At 40.2% G+C, this 21680-nt stretch overlaps 1 protein-coding gene across 2 annotated transcripts in view; it reads left to right on the forward strand.

Annotated features, from left to right (window-relative positions):
* Positions 1 to 21680, forward strand: part of dnm1l (dynamin 1-like) — a 57286-nt gene that overhangs the window by 5003 nt on the left and 30603 nt on the right. Inside the window, exons 3-8 of one of the 2 annotated variants that reach the window (XM_069903478.1) lie at positions 414 to 452; positions 12844 to 12890; positions 13586 to 13657; positions 14770 to 14856; positions 16630 to 16792; positions 17214 to 17334. In XM_069903478.1, the coding sequence (XP_069759579.1) occupies positions 414 to 452; positions 12844 to 12890; positions 13586 to 13657; positions 14770 to 14856; positions 16630 to 16792; positions 17214 to 17334 (529 nt within the window). The remainder of the gene's footprint in view (positions 1 to 413; positions 453 to 12843; positions 12891 to 13585; positions 13658 to 14769; positions 14857 to 16629; positions 16793 to 17213; positions 17335 to 21680) is intronic. The other variant, XM_069903480.1, reaches the window with a different exon arrangement.

A 21680-nucleotide genomic window follows, 5' to 3' on the forward strand; every position in this document is an offset into this window, starting at 1 on the left:
CATGTGCACTGCTCTTGTTGCTGCTCTCTTGCTGTTCCTCATATCCCATCACAATTGTTACAATCATTCATAATTTCAGACAGCACCCCAACAATCCAGAGTGTGCATTATTGTCAGACGCAGGCGAGTTGGGATGAGTGATGGTGGATCTGAAGATCATTTTCAATGATTTGGGGAACTAATTATATTTGGTAATTGTTTTAATCATACTCTTGAGTTTCCACATTTCTAATCTTAAATGGCAGATACTATTTTTAAAATAACATTTTTGGCTGAATGAACTTTGTTTATCTCCTTCAGCTAATCTGAATGCAGTCTCTATTGTATTGTCTTTCAGTTTGCAAAAGAACATTTTATGTGCTGCATCTTCTAAGCTGAACCACTTAACCATTTTACTATTTCTCTAACTACAGAAACAGCCGTGTGGAAAAATTATGGCCAGCCTCTCAAAGGTTTCTGCTTTCTTTTGTTTTCCTGTTTGTGTGTCGTGACTGTCTTTTGCATGGCTATGGATCTCTCTCTAATTATACATAATTATACAATTGTGTATAATTATACATCAGGGTAGCATGGTTGGAGCAATGCTATTACAGCGCCAGCCACCTGGGTTCAAATCCCATGTTGTATGTTAGGAGTTTGCGTGGGTTTCCACCAGGCGCTCCGGTTTCCTCCCATCCTTCAAAATGTATAGGAGTTGTAGGTTAATTGGAGAATTATGTGCTTGTAGGCCGGAAGGGTCTATTACTATGTTCTATGTCTAAATTTAAATTTAATCACCAAAGGATAATTGTTGGACTTTTATATTGCAGAAAATTCTGACTCTGTAGGTTGTTGTGCCGGGTGGAATATTTTAAAAAGTGCATTGCCAAGAATGACAGGGTGCATCCTGATCTCAGGTGTTGTCTGTGAGGAGTTTGTGGATTCTCCCTGTGACCATTTAGGTATGTGAGAGAGAGCAGGCTTCAGGGAAATAAATTGAGAATTGGAATTGTTAAAAATGACTTCGGAGTTGGAGTAAACTTAATGAGACAAATGACCTGTGTTGCATGAGGTACAAGAAGTATGATCTCAGCTATTGTGTGTAGAAAGGGTCCCAAACGACCACTAACATTTTTATAATATGGACAATTCTGATGAAACTCCTGGTAATGCAGCAAAGATGGGTACCTTGGAATAGGATATTTTGCCTTTGTCTTGAATAATGTAGTTGCAAAAAAAGTTATCAGTTGCTGTAACATTCCTCACGAGCTGATGAACAGAGGAGGGACTTCAAATTCCAAGACAACAGTCCTTATTGATTACTTACAACACAAATCCCTGTTATCTGCGTACTGGGTCAAGAAATGCGTTGAAAACAAAATTATGTTTATTTGTTTTCACATAATTTCTGTTCAGGGTGAATGTTATTCTATATCTTGAATTTTTGTGTAGTGATTTGTGAATTCTGTCACAAATGGGATGTACCTGTGCATACTTTTCAAAGAAAAATAATACTGGAGAAATTATGAACAAATCAGAATTGGGGGAATTCAAATTTTAGGAGAGGGTCCAAGTCACTTTGTTCTAAGAAAGATCACATTCAGAGGTATTGATTTATTTAAAATTCTAAAGATGTTTCCAATTGTGGTGGATTCCATACTAAAGGATATAATTATATAATGGTCACCAATAAGTTCAATAAACAATTTGGGAGAACGTTACAATTCTGATGAGAGAAGTGATAATGTGGAACTTGCCGACTACGTAGTGTTTGAGGTGAATGGTAAAGGTGATTTTTTTCTTTTAAGGGGATGCTTAATAAGTCATGAGCGATAACGAATTATGAAGATCTATTGAAAAAAGGAGGCTTGTGTGCGAAGTAAAGATTGTTGTTGACTTTTGGCTGAAGCAGCCTGTTTCTGTGCTATGAAATTGAGTGTGTGTGACCCAATTCTTTAAATAATTGAAATGTCAGATTGGTTGCTTCACCTGTGCAGAGAAGGATTTCTAACGTACTAGAAAGATTAACAGCAAGACCCATTTTAAAGTATGTAAAATCCTTGCATGATGAGAAAATAAGGAATTTGCATTCTATGGTAGCTGGATTATACAATAGAACAACTAGCGGTCATTGCGGAAGTGATCTTGTGCAGCTACTTTATGGTAATTTATTTTATACAGTGTGATGCTCTGATAAAGGAAATGTTGTTTTGATATTCAATTTATTTAAATAGAGATGTCCAATCCAGAGAAGATTGTCTCCAAGTGAACACAAGGCTTACCTTAGCCCCTTTCACACTTGCAAGTGGTCCCAGAAAATAACGGCCAATTAGCTTAAAAAGAGTCTAGTGTGAAAGCAAAATCTTCTCAACGCCAGCATCGGCATATGCCAGCATTGCAATTAGACATGTGTAGAATGGGCTTTTGCATTCTGGGATAGAAATGACCCAAGTTTTTGCATGAGTAATTGTGCTAAAAGTTCAATAGCTAATACAAATAATGCTGGGGCCAAAGGGCACCATTGTCTAGTAGATCTCTCTAATAAAAAAGACAATGATACTTGGTCATTTGTCATCACTCTAGCAGAAGGATTTTTATATAAAGATTTAATCCAACTAATAAAGATTGGTCCAAAACTAAATTTTTCCTGTACTTTAAATAAAAAAAACCCATTCCAACCAGGCAAATGCCTTTTTGGCATCTAATGATAAAACAATTGGCAAGTTGGATTTCTTCTGAGAAAAATTAATTAAACAAATTAATTTTGCAATATTATCTGCAGAATAATGATTCTTAATCAATTCAACCTGATCTAAATGGTAAATAGTTAGCCAACCTGTTTGCTAAAACCTTAGTTACAATTTTTAATCAACATTTAATAAAGAAATGGGTCTATAGTTTTTAACGGATCTCTAGCTTTCTTAGATATAACTGTTATAATAGCAATAGAAAAGGAATCTGATAAAGAATGAACCTCCAGTGCTTGTTTCAAAATATCCATCAAAAGGGGCATTAATAAATCTTGAAATTTTTTTATAAAATTCCAATGTAAATCCATTTTGGGCTATATGGGTTTAAAATTTTGAATTCCCTGAGGCTCGTTGTGGTGGTGTTGCTTTGATCTATTTTCTTTCTTTGGAATCTTTTGGGGTGAGATGGGTATGGGGGGATGGGAGTTATACATTGCACATTAAAGATTTTAAAAAAAGTATTAAAAAAAGTTTTTGCTTGAGTGCAGGAATATGAAGGAAGAAAAGATTAAAATGAAGGTATAAGCTTTGCAGTGGAAAAGTCGCAATGGCAGAGAGAGAGAGGAAATAAATGGCGATTATGGACAATTTTTAAATAGCGTGGGACGGTTGGTAGCGCTATAGCGCACAATTTATAAAGACCATAGGGGGGAAGCGATGGCGGACCTGATTTCCCAGAATGCTGTGTGGCAGAATATCCCCTCCATGAGTTCTCTATGCATGCAGCCATGCTAACAGCCCTTTCTCTGCCACACGGAATTCTGCGAGGGCAGGTTAGCCATCGTTTTCCCACGGTATTTATATACTGTGCGCGATAGCACTACCAACTTTCCCACCCTTTTAAAAAATTGGCCACTATTGCTATTTATTGATAGCATTTTCCCACGGTCCCTTATAAAGGTTTATATAGGTCAGCACATCAACAACAGGGGCTGAAGGGCTCATACTGTGCTGTACATAAAGCTTAATTATGTTATAATTAGGCATGATTAATTTTGTTCAAATATAAGATCATAATACATTGATCAGGATTTAGGAGACGTCCACCTTCACTCAATCCATCATGATGTCACTGGTAGAAGGTAGAACAGTCCTAACCCCACGGATGGCTCCTTGCAAGTGTAAACATGTGCAGTGTCCCAGTTAAGAGTGGTCAACTGTGAACAGCAAAAATGCCATTCCTATTCTGAGGCACTGGATGGCCAATCAAAAGAGACTTTTGATTAGTTTCGCCATTTATGATTTTTTTTGTTGTTGGCCAAGTCAGAAGGCATAGTTTGCCCCAACCTATCTTTTGGGTTTGTCATGTACTGTACTGAGGGAAATTTCTTTAGGGCATTTTTACAATGGGTAAGTTGGTTTTGTGTTTTGTGTTACGAGCCCAGAGAACCCCAAAACCCAGCAGGAATAGATGTTCACCAAGACAAATGGTTACTTAAACAAAAGTTGCTTTTAATTATCTTTAAACGTGAAAACAGAATCACACTTTAACTTATCACTATTGACTTAACTAACTTAACCCCCTTCTAATTCTAAGTGCATGTGTATGTGATGTGTGCGTAAGTTCAGAAAAGTTCTTTGATTCACAGTCCAGTCTCACTTCTCATTCCTCCAAGTTCACTAGTTGCAGGCAATTCTTATACTGTGCACAGAATTTGACATTTATAAAGTTCACCAGGCTTTGGTGCTTGAAAGGTAAATGGTTACTGGTCAGGAAGGTTCTTGTCAGTTTTTAGAGAGAAATTTGTTGTTCGTTGGACATCCACAACTGATTCCTTTTTAATCAGCCACTTCAGTGTCTTGCCGAAGAAACCTGACCCCCCAGGGTTCTCCGGATGATAATCTCTTTCTTTCAGGTCACCACAGAGTTCCATTTTGTTTCCAAGTGAAATATTAGATAGTCAGTCCTCTCCTCTTGCATGAACCACAAGGGCTTTGATCAGTCTGAACTAAGCACTCACAACCCTTCTTCCAAATGGGGGTTTCCACAAGCTTGCCAGCTTTTCCTGTTCCAGTCCCAGCTTCTGCTGCTGACTTTAAAACTGCAGAATGGATCTCTCTCTCTCTCTCTCTTTCTCTCTCTCTCTCTCTCTCTCTCTCTCTCACACACACACAGAAAACCTGTTTTACTCTCTCTGCTTGCAAAACCACACGACCCTCTTAGAACAGCAAGTTCCACTCCAGACAGACTGCAGCTCCGACAGGTTCTTTCATCTGTTGCTTTTTTGTAAACACAATCCATTAGTGAAGTCTCTTGGGGACTCTCCAAATGTTTTGCAAAGGCTCTTGGCATTGACATGTCAAGCATGAGCTGAGCTCCAGTATTTTAAATAAGATCTGTTTTAAAGTATTTGTATGTGACCTACACAAATAAACCCTGCCCCAATTTATCTCCCCAAAACATATCTATATACAGTACAAACACAACATAATCTGTCACATTTGTTTAATTAGATTGGAGAGAGAATTTTGAATCAACCCTTATTGGGAGATTGTTAAAGATGTAATATTCAGTCCAACAAATGTACTACTTGTACTTTAATGAATAATGATTCTGATGTTTGTTTGATATGCAATTGCTTTTGAAGTTTACAAATATATAAAAAAAAAGTAGCTACCTAAAAGTCCAAGACAAGCTGTTTCTTTAGTTTCTTGGTTGCCATGCTGTTTCATGATCGTACCAGAGACTGTGTGGGCCTTCTGAGTAAATTTACAAACTAATTTTGTCTGAATTTGTTCAGTGAAAATGGAAGAAATCGAAAATTACTCCTTTTGGGGTTGAATTTGGCAGACAGGTTTATTCCATGTTGATGTTCGTTGGATTCGTCATTGTTGTTGATGACTGCTTGATCGTCCATGATCAAAACTTTATGTAGAAATTAACGTGGAAGAATGATTTTGGAGATTTGCAGCTCCCCAATTTTATGAACTATTAAGTAGCCCAGTTAAGTCGTACATTATTAATATAATGTGTGACTTAGACAAAATTCCAGCTTGGGTGAATACTGAACTTAGTAAAATGGGGGAAGCAAACCACAAGATTTTATTTATAAATGGAATTCAAGATTGTTAATAGCAAATAGAGAAACTTCTACATTTAATTGAGCTTTGGAATAAGGTTGATAAAGAGATTGGAGGAGGAAGTTTAATGTCAAGAAGAACATCCTTATTTCAAAATAGATTAATTCCATTTTCTATGGGAAATCTATTTTTAAAGGCTTGGCAACATCATGGTTTTAAAAAGATTCGGTTGTTTTGAAGCGGGGAAATTTATTACTTTTAGTATAATAAGGAAAAGTTCGAGGTATCTGAGAACACCTGACTTTGTTATTATCAGGTTATTAAATTCTTGCGTGAAAATTTTGGTCAAGATCTGTTATTGCCAGCAGGGACAGAGGTGGAGTCATTGTTGTGTAATGGAGACATAAAGTCATTTCTTTCAGTAATGTATAGGTTGATACAAAAGAAAGCTTGCAAAGTAGGGATTCATAAGACAAAGATGGGAAGTAGATTTGAATAAGCAAATAGATGAGCACAATTGGATTGAGTTGTGAAAAGCAGAATAAATGTAAGGTATAGGTTGGTACAATATAATTTTATTCATCAGTTATATTTGACACCACAAAAGTGAAATAAATTGAACCAGACCTTTTCAGATTTATGTTTTAGTTGTGGACAGGAAATGGGTACATTTCTGCATTCTACTTGGTCATGTCCTAAGAATAAATCCTTGAGAAAATTACTTATAATTTAAGAGATAAATATCATATTTTGGAAAATATGGTAATTTATTAGAATGAATAACGGGTTAAATTCCCACAGGATCTAATGTTATTTTTATTAGGTGATATTAGAGGGGTTAAATCTAAACTAAAATTGAATATGTATCAAGTGAAGTTTGTTCAAAGTGCTTTAGCAATTGCTAGAAAATGTATTGCTTTAACTTGGAAATCTGATATAGATTTGGGAATGAAGAGATGGCAAGTGGAAGTTCAGAATTGCATACTACTTGAGAAAATTACTTATAATTTAAGAGAGAAATATCATATTTTGGAAAATATGGTGCCCACGTTTACCAAGTGTGGGTATGAATATTTAAATGAAACTCAAGTTATTCCCTTTCTCCTCAGGGTGTCTGTATATTAGAAGAAACCTTATAGTAAAGAGTGCTCCCGTTAAAAGATCTCTTGTCCTGTACTTTTTTGCTCTGTAGGGGGTTGGGGGCTGAGTGGGGGTTTACAGGAGAGGGTCTTTCTTTCTACTTTCTTTTTTCTTATATATACCACATGTATTTGAAATGGATTTATAATATTGTAAAATATATTAATTATTTGTGCTTTATAAATAAAATTTAATATAAAATAAACTTTATGGAGCACGAGCTCAGTTATTGACAATGAAGCATGAAATTGTGTTATTGGTTAACCTTAGTGTTGGAACATTGGGAGATCCTCCTGTTATATTTCATATAATGTGATGACTTGTACATATTTAATTTAATTCTTGTATATTGTGGCTTATTGAAGCAAATTAGGCACAGTATGTTATTAATTAATATGATTGATCTCCATCTCAAACCTTGCCTGCTAACACTAACTCAACTTTTCTGATATGCTCAGTAATTAGGCAAATATACATCTCAGATGCATCAATTTCCCCTTGAATATATGTGGCCAGCCTATTTTAATGAGATTCTGACTGCTTATTTCAAGATGTCAGCTAGGGGAAGTGTAACCCATGACATTCAGGTTATAAAGCTCTGTGGAATATTTTGTTTTCTTGAAATCACCTTTCATTCTTGAGGATTTAGACTAAGTCTATTGGATCTCTTAACCAAATGTCTGAAAACATTCAAAGGAAAGTTCACTTATTGCTTCGACTCCCCGTAATAATATTGGGCAGATTCAACTGCGAATTAACTTCTGTGCTAAATTAATTAGATAGTCTATTGGCTGTAACTAGTGAGGTTCCAGAACACTGGAGAGAGGCTAACTTTCAAGAGGGGAAATTAGGAGAACAGAGGAAATTATAGGCCAGTAAGCCCTGCTTCAATAGTAGAGAAACTATTGGAAATTATATTGAGGGATAGGATTTATGTACATTTGGTAAGCCATTGTCAAATTAGGTACATTCAACATGTTTGTGAGGAACCGATCCTGTTTGACTAATTTGATTCAGTTTTTGTTTTGAAGAGGTAACAAAAGTGATTGATGAGGGTTAGACTGTGCATGTTGTTCACATGGACTTTAGTAAGGAATTGGACAAGATGTATTATGGTAGGCTGATTCAGAAGGTACGCATGCATGAGATCCATGGTGAATTGATGCTTTGTATTCTGAATTAGTGTGCCTGTAGCAGGCAGAGGGTAGTGGTGGAAGGGTGCTATTCTGGTTGGAGGCTCATGACCAGTGGCATTCTGCAGGGATATGTGTCAGGACCACTATTGTATAATATGTATATAAATGCCTTGGATGAAAAAGTAGGTGCGTGAGTTAAAAGTTGGCAGATGACACGAAAGTCATTTGATCTGGGGAAATGTAGAGGTTATCAAAGAGCGCAACAATATAGATCAATTACATACATGGGCAGGGAAATGGCAGATGGCATTTAATCTGGACAAGAATAAGGTATTGCATATATAGGGGAACATGTACTGTTAAGGCAGGACTCTTAAAAGCATTGATATGCAGAGGGATCAAGGGGTCCAGGTCTATAGATCATTGAAAGTGGCCACGCAAGTAGATAGGGTGGTTTTTAAAAAAAAAAGGCATATAGCATGCTTGCCTTCATTCATCAGGCAATTAAGGAAGTCATGTTGCAGCTATAGAAAACTTTGATTAGACTTGACTTAGATTATTGCATGTAGATCTGGTCACTCTAATACAGGAAGGATTTGGAGGCTTTGGAAAAGTACCATTGAGGTTTACCAGGATGTTGCCTGGTTTAGAGAGTATGAGTTAAGGGGAGAAATTGGATGGTTTGGGTTGTTTTCTCTAGAGGATCAATGGCTGAAGAGAGATTGCTTGTAAATTAGGACTGCCTCGAGTCCGTGGATTGGGTGGTGTTCAAGAACTCATCTGAGGATCTGAATGATTACACCAGGGCCATTACAGATTTTATCAAAACATGTGGATGAGAGGGTTCCCACTAACTCATTCAGGGTTTTCCTCAACCACAAGCTCTGGATGAACAATAAAATCCAGAACCTGCTGAGAGCCAGATCATAGGCATTTAATTCCGGAGATCCAGAACATTACACAAGAAGCAGGAATGACCTATGAAAAGCCATCTCCCAGATGAAGTGGAGATTCTGACAGGAATGGAAACAATGAAGGATACCCAACAACTGTGGTAGGGCCGAAATGACTTAACATGTGTCAAAACCAAATCTTGTGCAATAGGAGACCCCAAAGCTTCACTGCCAGATGAACTTGATGCTTTCTACACCAGATTTGACCACCAAAAGAACGAAAAGTCACTGTATACCTCCACGCCCCCTGATGATCCTGAACTGTCAGTATTCAAAGATGATGTATGGGCTGCCTTCAGAACAGTGAATGCAGATGGAGCACCTTGCTGAGTGCTGAAAACTTGTGCTGACCAACTGGCCAATATTTTCATAGATGTCTTCAGTATCTCACCCTGACAAGGCATGGTACCTACCTGTTTCAAACAGGACTCAATTGTACCAGTATCCAAGAAGAGTGTAGAAATCTGCCTAAGTAACTATCAACCAGTGGCACTCACATCCACAGGGATGAGAGGCTAGTAGAGAAGCATATTTGCTCCTTTCTGAGCGGCGGAATGGATCTGTTCCACTTTGACTACCGCAACAACAGGTTCTACAGCTGATGCTAACTCACTAGCTCTACACAAAACCAGCAAGAACACATACATCAGGATGCTGTTTGTACATTAGAGAATACTTGGCATTCGACACTATCATTTCCTCAAATCTGATCAGCAAACTCCAAGACCTAGGCTTCAATAACCCACTATGTAATTGGATCCTCGATTTCCTCACTTCCAGACTCCAATCAGGGAGTATTGGTAAGAGCATCTTCTCCACAATCTCCATCAGTACCAGATCACCACAGGGCTGCATATTTAGTTCCCAATTTACTTGCTTTACATCTATGACTGTGTGGCTCAGTATGACAATAATACCATCTACAAATTTTCTGACCATACCATGGTAGTGGTTGTATATGATGTCAACATGCAGGAGGGAGACTGAAAACTTGGCTAAATCAGCAAACTCACACTCGTTGTCACCAGGAGCTGATTGTGAGCAAATTTAAATTCCTGGTAGTCACTATCTCAGAGGACCTTTCCTGGACCCAACACACTAATGTCATCGTGAAGAAAGCATGTCAGCGCCTCTACTTCCTCAGGAGTTTGCGGAGGTTTGGTATGACAATGGAAATCTTGGCAAATTTCTACAGGTGTGTAGTGGAAAGTATGCTGACTGGCTGCATTGAGAGCAGCCAAGAACATCGTAGGCAAAATTCTCCTCATCAAGAAAATCTATATGGAACGCTGGATTGGAGAGAAGCAGCAATGATCATGGATCCACACCTCCCTGGACATGCTCTGTTCTTGCTGCTTCCATCAGGGAAGAGGTATATGACTTGTACCACCAGGTTCAGGAACAGTTTCAACCCCTAAACAACAAACACAATCAGAGACTCATTTAAGGATGCTTTGCACATTATTTATGATTGAATATTTATTTTGTGTATTACACCGTCAGTTTTTTACATTTCTTTCTTTGTTTACATTTCCCTCTTTTGTATATGTACCTTCTTGAGTACAGTTTTTTTGCACTACCCACAAGTTCTGTCTGGCCCGCAGGAAAAAGAATCTCAGGATTGTATGTGGTGTCATGTGTGTACTCTGACAATCAATTTGAACTTTGGAAATTATAAGAGGCATTGATAGGGTAGAAAATCGGAATCTTTTACCCAGAGTAAAAACGGTATTAAAGAATGTGTATTTAAGTGAGAGGGAGGATGTTTTAAGATGGATAAAGATGTGGGGAAACTTCTTTATACAGAGTGGTGGATGCCTGGTATGGTCTGCCAGGCATAGTGATAGAAGCAGATACAACAGTAGCATTTTAAAAAAGCTTCTAGACAGATACTTGACTGTGAAAGGAATGGAGAGGAGTTGATCATTTGCAAGCAGCAGAGTTTTAGTTTGATTTGGACAGCCTATTTAGCATGGTCAAGGGGCTTGTTCCTGTGCTATAGTATAAGTACACCATTATATATGTTGTCTCTCAGGCTGACATTCCCTTTACCTTGATCATTCGAGTTCATCATGCCAGGCCCCAGATTCCCAAAATAGATTCTCTATTCTGAGCTTGTCACAAGAAAAGATTCATATGCGGACAATAAAATGTTCACAGATGAATAAGTGTAATTTTCCTATCAACTCGTGGAATTTTCCTACCAATCTCTAGTCAATGAGTACTTTAAAAAGAGTAGGAACATATAGGATGGCTCTGTGAATCTCAAGTCATGCTGGGAGTGCACAGAGGCTCAGCTTAAACTATGGAAGGTGGGTGTCATGTCCAAAACTACTTGCCTACTCATCCTCCCATCTGCAGGAGAGCCTGAGAGTTCAACATTGATTTCCTCCTTGTCATCTGATATACCATGGAAATGGGATGGAAGCAAGTCATTGTCCATCATGAGAGAATGCCTGAGAAGATGATACAATCTACGGGAGCAGTTGGGTAGAAAGGAGCAGAATTCGATCCACTAGCCACGATTGGCTGCACTCACCTGGGCTGGTTATGAAGGGCCACATGAGCTGACTCTCCATCGTCAGGAGACATCTAGTGAGGTGTAGCATAGTTTCAGCAGAAGCTTAATTCAACCAGCTGAGGCTTTACCTTGGAAATAAAGTGACACCCTTTATCAGGAAGCAAGAGTGGATGGGAGTAGAGGGAGGACCCATGCATTCTTTGAAATTTTGTAGCAATATTAATAGCATTAAGTAATAAAACTATTAAAACACCAATAAATTATTAAAATATTGAATCCTTTTTCTTCCTAATCTTTGGGTCATGCATATCCATTTCAATGAATCTGATCTGCAGTATTATGCCAGATCTGACTGACATGGGATTGGATGCAGAGCACAGCATGCTCAGGTTCTGGCATTAAATCCCAATGAGCTGTTAGCAAAATAAAGTGATAAGACAGCCAGCACAAGTCAACTTTTAAACATTAAGGTGGTTATAGTTTTAAAGATAGTTCAGAAATCTTTAATTTTCTGAATGTGATGCTTTTCATAATGGTATTAATATGAAAGAGATTTCAATGGTCTTTAAATGAGATTTCCATTGAATTTCTTCTACAACTCTATGGAGGGTCAATGTAATGCATTTATGCAATGCTAGAAGATGGGAGTTGCTGATTTAAGATAATTCATTTGATTTAAATTGGTTAAATCATTTGAAGAGATGATTCAAAGTCCCTTCAACTCTATAATTGGTGTTGTGTTGTGATGAAGGACCTCAGTGAAAAATGGTTGAAGGGTGGCCATTTGACAAATAAAGATAGAATCTTTCTTCTCTTAACGTGGGGCAGTATGGTTAGTGCAACGCTGTTACAGCGCCAGTGATCGGCGATGGGGTTCGAATCCTGCACTATCTGTAAGGTTTTTGTACATTCTCCCTGTGTCTGCTCTGGTTTTCCCTGGGGGCTCTGGTTTCCTCCTACCATTCAAAACGTGCCAAGGGTGTAGGGTAATTTAGTATAATTTGGCAGCACCATCTCGTGGGCTGTAATGGCTTGTTACCTTGCTGTAGGTCTCAATTTAAATTTAAAAAATTAGACTTGTACTCTTTGACACCAGGTTAGTTTGTTTAAATTAAAATTTTCTTTGAGGAGGGTTGTACAGCAATTGTGAGTGGGATTAATTTTTGTTCGGTTATCAACGCATGCAAAATTAGTCCTGCTCATGTAACTTAACCTTGGTTAGTTTTTTGCTTTTGTTCCTATTATAATTTGTACCTTTTCCATTTCAGTTTACTCATTGGTTGAGTTAATTTGGATGTTTGTCTTAATATTTATTTTTCTAATTCATTTAACTTTATTTAAAGGAATTGATGCAGAAGAATGGGGAAAATTTCTTCACACAAAAAATAAGGTATTGTTCTTTGTTTACTATTAATATCATTATTGTACAAGATTAAAGTATGTGTGTGCATTGCCAACAAATGGGAGTTGTAACTTGCAGTTAAATACAGCTGGATTAAATCATTAATTTCTCATTTTTGCTGACTGCCAATTTTCATTTTGTACTCCTTTTCCCTTAATGAAGCTTTAAATGGAATGTGTCAATCTATGACACAAAAATTTTAGGTCTGTTAAGTTGGAAATATACTATCTGAAGTTAAAACTGTTATGTTATGCGTCTGTGCCTGTTTTCCATTAACAATCATTGAATAATATTAGGGAACAACACCCCTTGACTATTAGCACAAATATTAAATGATGATTAGAAGAAAAGGCTCTGGTTGTAGTACCCATACCACCTTTCATTTTCCAAGGAATCTGAGGTCAATTATTGTCGTAGTCCCCGAGTTTGCATTTTACTAATCTGACATGCACTTTGCTGATTGGAATGGCGAACACCATGTAGCATAATGATTGGCTGTGGGGATCCTTTTTGTTTATCCATGTGAAAGATATTGTTGCCCTAATTTTGCATAATTATTTTAATTAAACAGTGATGGTATTGATATTTTTCATTGTTTCTCCATGACTTCAGAGGACAAGTTGGGGAGCAACCAGGTGCTTTGCCAGAGTCGTGAAAATTATGGTATTTGCTATTCTTTTCAGATCTACACAGATTTTGATGAAATTAGACAAGAAATAGAAAATGAGACAGAAAGAGTTTCTGGTGGCAATAAGGTAAGTTTAAGAACCTAAAAATAATGTGAAGGGCATAAGTAGACCATGTCGTACATTCATATCCTTGTTGATTCTCCGCTTCAACCTCGCTTTTCCCTAGCAGCTTGTTTTATGATTCCTTTGGAAGAATCTATTGATCTCAATCTTGAAATGTTCAAGGATTGATCATCCAGAACTCTTGAAGTTTGAGATAGAAGACACTGCTCCTCATTTCCATCTTGAATAGGCCACCTTTTATCCTGATTCTATGTATTTTAGTTCTATATTCAAGGGAAGCAGTCTTCTATGTCCTCTCAAAATGTTTCATTTCAGTGGATCACTTATCATTCAACTGAATCGTGGATGGGCCTCTGGAATTTATTTGCTGTGCTTGGTTGAACTGCCTATAAGGCTTGTTTCTTAAATAATTGTAAAGCAATAAAGATGTTCTGTGACAGGCAACATTTGAAGCCTAACATTCAGTTCCAAAGAAGCAGAATGGTTAATGACAATTCTGTCCAGAACTTGTGAAGTTCAACAATTTAAATTGTAGTAACTCCAGGACTTCTGCATAACGTGCTAACAAATATGTCACTCTGGGACTTGACAAAATTTCCCCCAGCATTTGTCTGTCTGATTTGGGACTCAGCATCCCATTGATTTTGATAGGGTTTACAGGGGAAATGAAGAGGTAGGTAATAAAAACACAAAAATATGGGAAGAGAAACCGTATTAACCTTTCAGATCTGAAACAAACATTTGCAATTTTAGTTTTTGACCTTCAAAGAAGTACGTAACTTGCATTTTCGTAAAACTTGTTTTAGATTTTATTTAAAAATTTAATGCATTTTTAATATAATTTCAGTTTGAGTAGTTTTAAATGTTTCTGTCTTCACGTGTCAGTGTATTTAAATGGTTTTGGGAGCAATGAGGATAGATCTTCAACATTCATCCCATGTAAATGTGACCTGGGGAAACAAGATCAACAGTATAATTTGCTCGGTGAAATTCAACTGTTGTGAATGAGAAAAACTGTCTTATAAAATGTATTTAAAATTTGTGTGGAGTTTTACTTTCAAAAACCATTAGTCAACATAATGCATTATTAACTCGTATTTATTTTGATTTCACAGGGTATTAGTGATGAACCAATTCATCTCCGGATCTTCTCACCACATGTTGTTAACCTTACACTTGTTGACCTTCCTGGAATGACAAAAGTTAGTACATCAAAACATCTCAATTTTTATGCTATTATTCAGAGTTCTTGGAATTTTCTGTTCCTACTCAAGTTGTGTTTATCAGCTGTTTTGTACAACTGATTTAATTATCACTAAATATTAGCAATGGTTTCTTTCCTCTTTTATATCACATGCAATGTTCTCAGTTCTTCGGACTTCAAATTTTTCCACTTTGTTCCGAAAGTATCCAACATGGATTTGGTGTGGCATAATAGAGCTATTTTAATATGAGGCCTTGGGGTTATGGCAACAATAGCAGTGCTGTCACTGGTGGGGACCCTGGGGAGCGAGGGAGCGGAGATGCAGCGCTCCTGCAGGGTCCAGTTGCCCAGTTGACTGCTGTCGGTTCTCCATGAGCTTTGGATGGCCCGTGGAAGGAACCAACGGTGGTTTTAGTTGAAATCCAGCGACATTGGGTCTGCACCAAAGATGGTAGCACCTATTAATCGGCAGCAGGCTCTGGTGAAGCAGAGGACTGGAGCAGGGCACCAGAGGATGGGAAGATCATGTACTGTTTGAGAGGAAGAAGTGGAGGAGAAGATGACCCACGGAGACGGTGACCACAGCGGTGAACCAGTGAGGAGGGGTCTGCGGCTGAATCAGCTAATTAAATCTGCCTGTCTGCATCTACCCATATCAAGTTCCTTCAGGATCTTTCCTCTTTTGATCAACTTATTTGGCTTGTCTTAATTTAGAGGACAGTTTTTTTCAGGCTATTACAACAATGATCCAGACATAATCATTCTCAAACTGTTAGAAGTATTATGTATTGTGTTTAATTGCTTTCGCAGCCTAAATATAGTCAATTCATGCCTGTTGTGCAACATAACTTGGGCAGTATTTATATAGAGGCCAAATGGATTCAAATCATATTGGCACCAGGTTATTGAAACTATAAAGCTATGGATGCTGGAAATGCTCAGCAGGTCAGGCAGAGCGGTGAAAGAAAGAATGTTAGTGTTTCAGGTCAGTAATCTTCCATGATTTCTAAATAAGGAAAAGTTAGATATCAAGCGTATTTAAGTAACAGAGTATGGGGAGAGATTAAGAGACATGTTTTGACAGGGTGGAGACCAAGACTGAATAGCACAAGTTGCGATGGTGTTAGTTGAGAGAGGGCAATAGAGGCTTATTAACCATTCAAATTCTATCTGGCAAAGATGTAAATAGAAGGAACAGAATGAAAACAGGAGAGCAAAATATTGGAAATTCTGTAACTATAAGATGCAATCAAATCTGAAATAAAACACAGTTTGGGCACCATTTGTGGAGAAAGTAAAAATCGGTTAATCTTGCTGGATGGCAACTTAATCTGAATTTGATGTTTTGATATAAATCAGAAAGACAAGCCATTTGAAATTTTTGAAATATGTTAAATTCTCAGGGCTGTAATCTGCCTGCTTGGAAGATGAATGCTCTTCCTTGAATTTGGACTAATCTAATTAAGCAGAAGTCTCGGTGAATGGAATGGAAAATTAAACTGGTCCTTGCAGGATAAACAGTAGTGGTCATTCATTCTGCATGATCCTGAGCTCCGATTGCTGTCACTTTTTCTCTATTCCATTCCTGTTCATATCTGTACTCAGCAAGTCAGGAAGTGAACTTGCATCTGATGAAAATTTATTGACCTGAAATATGAACTCTATTTCACTCTCCACAAATGCTGCCGAGTCTGGTGAGTCAATTCCCATTTTTTGTATTTGCACTGGATTTGTAATGGTGTCCTTAATACTCATAATGCGATATTTTTAGGTGCCTGTGGGTGACCAACCTCGAGATATTGAGCTGCAGATAAAAGATCTCATACTCCGGTACATCAGTAATCCAAACTCAATCATCTTGTCTGTCACTGCTGCCAATACTGACATGGCAACCTCAGAGTCGTTAAAAATTGCTAGAGAGGCTGATCCAGAAGGTAAGATGGTGAAAGAGATTGTCTAGTTAGCTATAGTTGTACAATACATTTGTACCATCTAGGTTTAAATCTGTAACTCCTTTCGCAATCATTTGTAGGCTTCCATTTATAGGATGTAAAAATAATTATTGAATTTAGAGTTGGAGAGGTGCATTGCAGAGGGCCATCTCTCCAAGACCTTGTTCACCTGCCTTAGTAAGCAGCTTGAAAACCAACATACTGTTTTTGCTCTACCACTCCTTTTAATGAGACTCTTAAGAATGCTCTGGAAAGAAATATATAGGTTTCATAATTCCTGGAAGTAGATATGAGGGAGCCACTTGGGTACCAAGAAATTTTTAAAAATTTTTGTGAGCTGTGTTCTGCACGGAGCCTCTTTGACTTGGTTTATTTAAGAGGTAACAGTGAGTCTAATCTACAGGGCGGCGAACACTGGCTGTCATCACAAAATTAGATCTTATGGATGCCGGTACTGATGCTATGGATGTGCTTATGGGAAGAGTTATTCCAGTTAAACTGGGCATCATTGGAATTGTCAACAGGTATGTAGCAATTTTGGTTTAGAGGTGAATAGTTGAAAACTACCCTTTTTTGCTGTTGCAGTTTGGACATTATAGATACTTCCTTGTTGCTGTTATGTTGAATCAGAATTTATTGTCATGAACATGTCGTCATGAAATTCGGTGTTTTGCGGCAACATCATACTTGTGCATTCATTTTATACCATCTTACTACATCACTATAAGAAAAAAAAATAGTGCACAAGAAGTAAGACAGTATTTTTGGTTCATAAAATTATTGATTATTCAGGAATCTGATGGCAGTAGGGAAGAAGCTGTCCTTGTGCCGTTGACTACTCGTCTTTAGGCTCCTGTACCTTTTTACCAATGGTAGCAAATTGAAGAGGACATGGCCTGGGTGGTTGGGGTCTTTGAGGATAGAGGCTGCTTTCTTAAGACATCTCCTCGTGTAGATATCCTCAATGGAGTGAAGCCTGGTGCCCATGATGTCACAGGCCCAGTTAACAACCCTCTCCAGTTTATTCTTGTCTTGAGAGTTGGTGCTTCCATACCGGCTGTGGTGCAACCGGTGAGGAATTTGACCCATTCACAATGTAGGAATAGCCAGACAATTTGAGATGCCATATGTGGGAAAAGAACTTGCAGCTGTTGGCAGTTCTATAATGTCAAGCGCCTTCTAGATAATAAATTGGGTAAAAAATGTAAGAGCTGTTGTTCAGGTGAGACTGGTAGTCTGCATTTTGTAGACTACCACTGACAGAGATAAGAAACTTCATAGTTCAAGAATTACATCTGCTTCTGGATAATGATGGTGAATATTTAATGGAAGGATCCCAACAAGTATCCCCTTCTCAATAATGTAGCCCATCACACGAAGGTTCCCGCCTTCATTGAAGCCAAGGCAAAGTAACCATTTAGAGTGATCTCACAAAAATGCTGGAGGAACTCAGCAGGTCATGTACCAAACATGGAAAGCAAGAGGTGGTTGACGTCTCGCAAAGGGATATCAGTTAAACAGTTTCCTTTGTCCTGTATGGAATTGACTTTGTGAACTACTTAGCTGCTACCAAAGCTAGCTTTGGAATCCAAGTCTTGGTGCCCCAGATAGGATGCTTGACTTTTTCCTCGTGCAGCATGGAGTGCATCCAAGTGACTGAAGACCAATTTCAGTGAAGACAAGAACCTTCATGTGATGGGCTACATTATTGGGAAGGGGATACTTGTTGGGGTCCTTCCATTAAATAAATATTCACCACCATCATCCATAAGCAAATGTTTTAATTAATTCTTGAACTATGAAGTTTCTTATCTCTGTAAGTAAATGATTCAAGTTCAAATTTATCATTCGATGGCACGTAGAATGCAACAAAACAAGGTTCTCCAGTCTTCGTGCAAAAACATGCAAACGCACAACTAGACATAACACACATACAGACAAGCAATGCATATGCAGAACATTTATAAAAGTAAATAAATAAATATTGTTCTGTAGCAGCGGCTACTCTGCTGGCTGAATGATCTCACAGCGAAACGGGTTGAGTTCAGTGAGCAAAACTGGTTTATTCAGGTCTGCCTGGCTGGTCTTATGCTCCCAGACCGGACAGACCTGGCTGAGAACCGCCCCGGGGCATCACGTGGGCCGCAGAGCGCGGGCTTCAGAGCCTGGTGCTGAGGTCGGGGAGAAACCTCCGATGGCGCCATTTTGGCCAGCTGCCCCGCCGTGTGTGTGACCTGCAGGGCCGGTTTGCCTGCCTAATGGCGTGCCGCCACACAGCCCCACCAGAACCGGCACCAATGTCCTTTTTTTGCCTCGCTTCTTGGGTTGAGCCGCGACCACTGGCTCGTTGGGGTCGAGGTGTGCTGGCTTTAATCTGTCCACAGTAAACAGTTCCCTCTTACCACCGATGTCCAGTGTGAAGGTAAATCCTGAATGCTGGATGACTCTGTACAGCCCTTCGTACAGTCTTTGAAGGGGTGCTGTGGAAGGGCCTCACCTGATAAAAATATATTCTACAGAATACAGCTCGCTGGGGACATAAGAGGCCCGTGTGCCGTGTCTGGGCGGTGGTGGGGGTGTGAAGGAGTCCAACTGGGCCCGGAGGCGGGGAAGTAAACCTTGCGGTAACTGTTGCGGGTTGTGAGATGCATTGAAAAACTCACCGGGCAGGGCTAGCAATGCACCGTAGACCAGCTCGGCCGATGACGCCTGCAGGTCTTCTTTGGGTGTCGAGTGGATGGCCAGGAGTACCCAAGGCAGCTCATCCTGCCAGTCGGGGCCGGTGAGGCGGGCCATATGTTCTGACTTAAGGTAACGGTGCAATCGCTCGACCAGTCCATTGGCCTGTGGGTGATAGGCCATTGTGTGATGCAGCTTGATTCCCAGTCTGTTGACGAGCTGTGCCCAGAGCGCGGAGGTGATCTGCACCACGGTCGCTGATGAAGTGGGTCGGGACGCCGAACCGGGCAACCCAACCAGTCAAAAGTGCTCGGGAGCAGGAGTCCGTGGAGGCATCTGGCATCGGGATCGCCTCGGGTGAACGAATGGTGCACTCTACCACCGTGAAAAAGTAACGGTTGCCTTGGGAAATGGCTAAGGGGCCGACAATGTCCACGTGTATGTGGCTGAACAGTTCTTGGACATGTTCAAAATCCTGCTCTGGTGTTCCTGTGTACCTTGGAAAGTGCCAATGGGTGCAGGTTCTGGCCCAGTCCGCAATCTGCTTTTGAAGCCCGTGCCAAACGAAGCGTTCTGCCACCATACGAACCTTGGACCTGATGGAAGGGTGGGAAAGGTTCTGGATATGGTGGAAGACGTGCCTGTACCACTGCTGGGGAACCACTGGTCGCGGGGTGCTCATGGAGACATCGCACAGGACAGTATCATCACCGGGAGGAGTCGGGAGGTCCTAGAACCGCAGGCCCGTGATGGCAGTCCTGAAGGCCTGCGTCTCCTCGTCAGACTTCTGATCCCGGGAAAACTGGTTGTAGTGAAGGCCAGGAGTCAGCGAGCAAATGGCCGGTCGGAAGAGCGCATCATCAACACAAAATTAAAATCCCTGCCCACATTGTCTTTCCCCGCCTTGTGCCGAATGTCAGTGGTGAACTCCGACATCAAGGACAGGTGACACTGTTGGCAGGCTGACCAGGGATCTTTAGCCATAGCGAGCACCTGAGTGAGGGGTTTGTGCTTGGTAAAAATGGTGAAAGGCCTCCCCTCCAAGAAATAGTGAAAATGACGCACAGCAACTCATGGTCAAAAGCACTATATTTGCGCTCTGGCGGACGAAGAAGTTGGCTAAAGAATGCCAGTGGTTTCCACTGTCCGTTAATGTGCTGCTCCAGGACCGCACCGACAATGGTGACAGAGGCATCGACGGAGAGCGCCATATGAAGGTCGGTGCATGGGTGGATGAGCAGGGTAGCCTTCGCGAGGGCAACTTTTGTGGTTTCGAATGCACAGTTGGCCTCTGGAGTCCAGGCGAGTGTTTTGTCCTTGGCCGCAATGAGGGCGAACAGCGGCTGCATGATGTGTGCAGTGCCTGGAATGAATCGGTTATAGAACTCTTGTAGCCCCTTGAGGTTGTCTGGGCGTGGAAACTCTCTGATTGCAGCGACCTTCGTAGCAGCTGGTGTAGCTCCTTTGGCCGTGATGGTATGGCCCAGGAACTGCATGAACTCTTACCCGAACTGGCATTTGGCCGGGTTGATCGTTAGGCCGAAGTCGGCCAGTCAGGAGAAGAGGGTGCGCAGGTGAGACTTATGTTGTGCCTGGTCTCTGCTGGCGACAAGAATGTCGTCCAGATAAATGAACACAAAATTAAAATCCCTGCCCACCGTATCCATGAGGTGTTGGAAGGTCTGGGTGGCGTTCTTGAGCCCGAAGGGATGCGTAGAAATTCAAACAAGCCGAAGGGAGTGATGATGGCCATTTTGGGGATGTCCTCGGGGTGCACTGGGTTTTGATGATACCCGTGCACCAGGTCGACCTTGGAGAACACCCTTGCGCCATGCAGGTTGGCCGTAAAGTCCTGAATGTGAGGGATGGGGTAACGGTCAGATACTATCGCGTCATTAAGCCATTGATAATCTCCGAGGGGCGCCAGCCACCGGAGGCTTTCAGGACCAGGTGGACCGGCGAGGCCCAAGGACTGTCAGAGCGTCAAATTATCCCCAGTTCCTGCAGATGCGAGGACTCCTCTTTTGCTATCTGGAGCTTATCCGGCGGGAGCCGGCGTGCCTTGGCATGGACTGGCGGGCCTTGGGTGGGGATATAATGAAACACCCCGTGGTGTGGTGAGGCGGCGGAGAACTGCGGCTTAAGGAGGGATGGGAACTCGTCCAAGATGCGCTGAAACTCATCCTTGGGT

The sequence above is a fragment of the Narcine bancroftii genome, chromosome 11, assembly GCF_036971445.1.
Source record: "Narcine bancroftii isolate sNarBan1 chromosome 11, sNarBan1.hap1, whole genome shotgun sequence".
NCBI lineage: Eukaryota > Metazoa > Chordata > Chondrichthyes > Torpediniformes > Narcinidae > Narcine > Narcine bancroftii.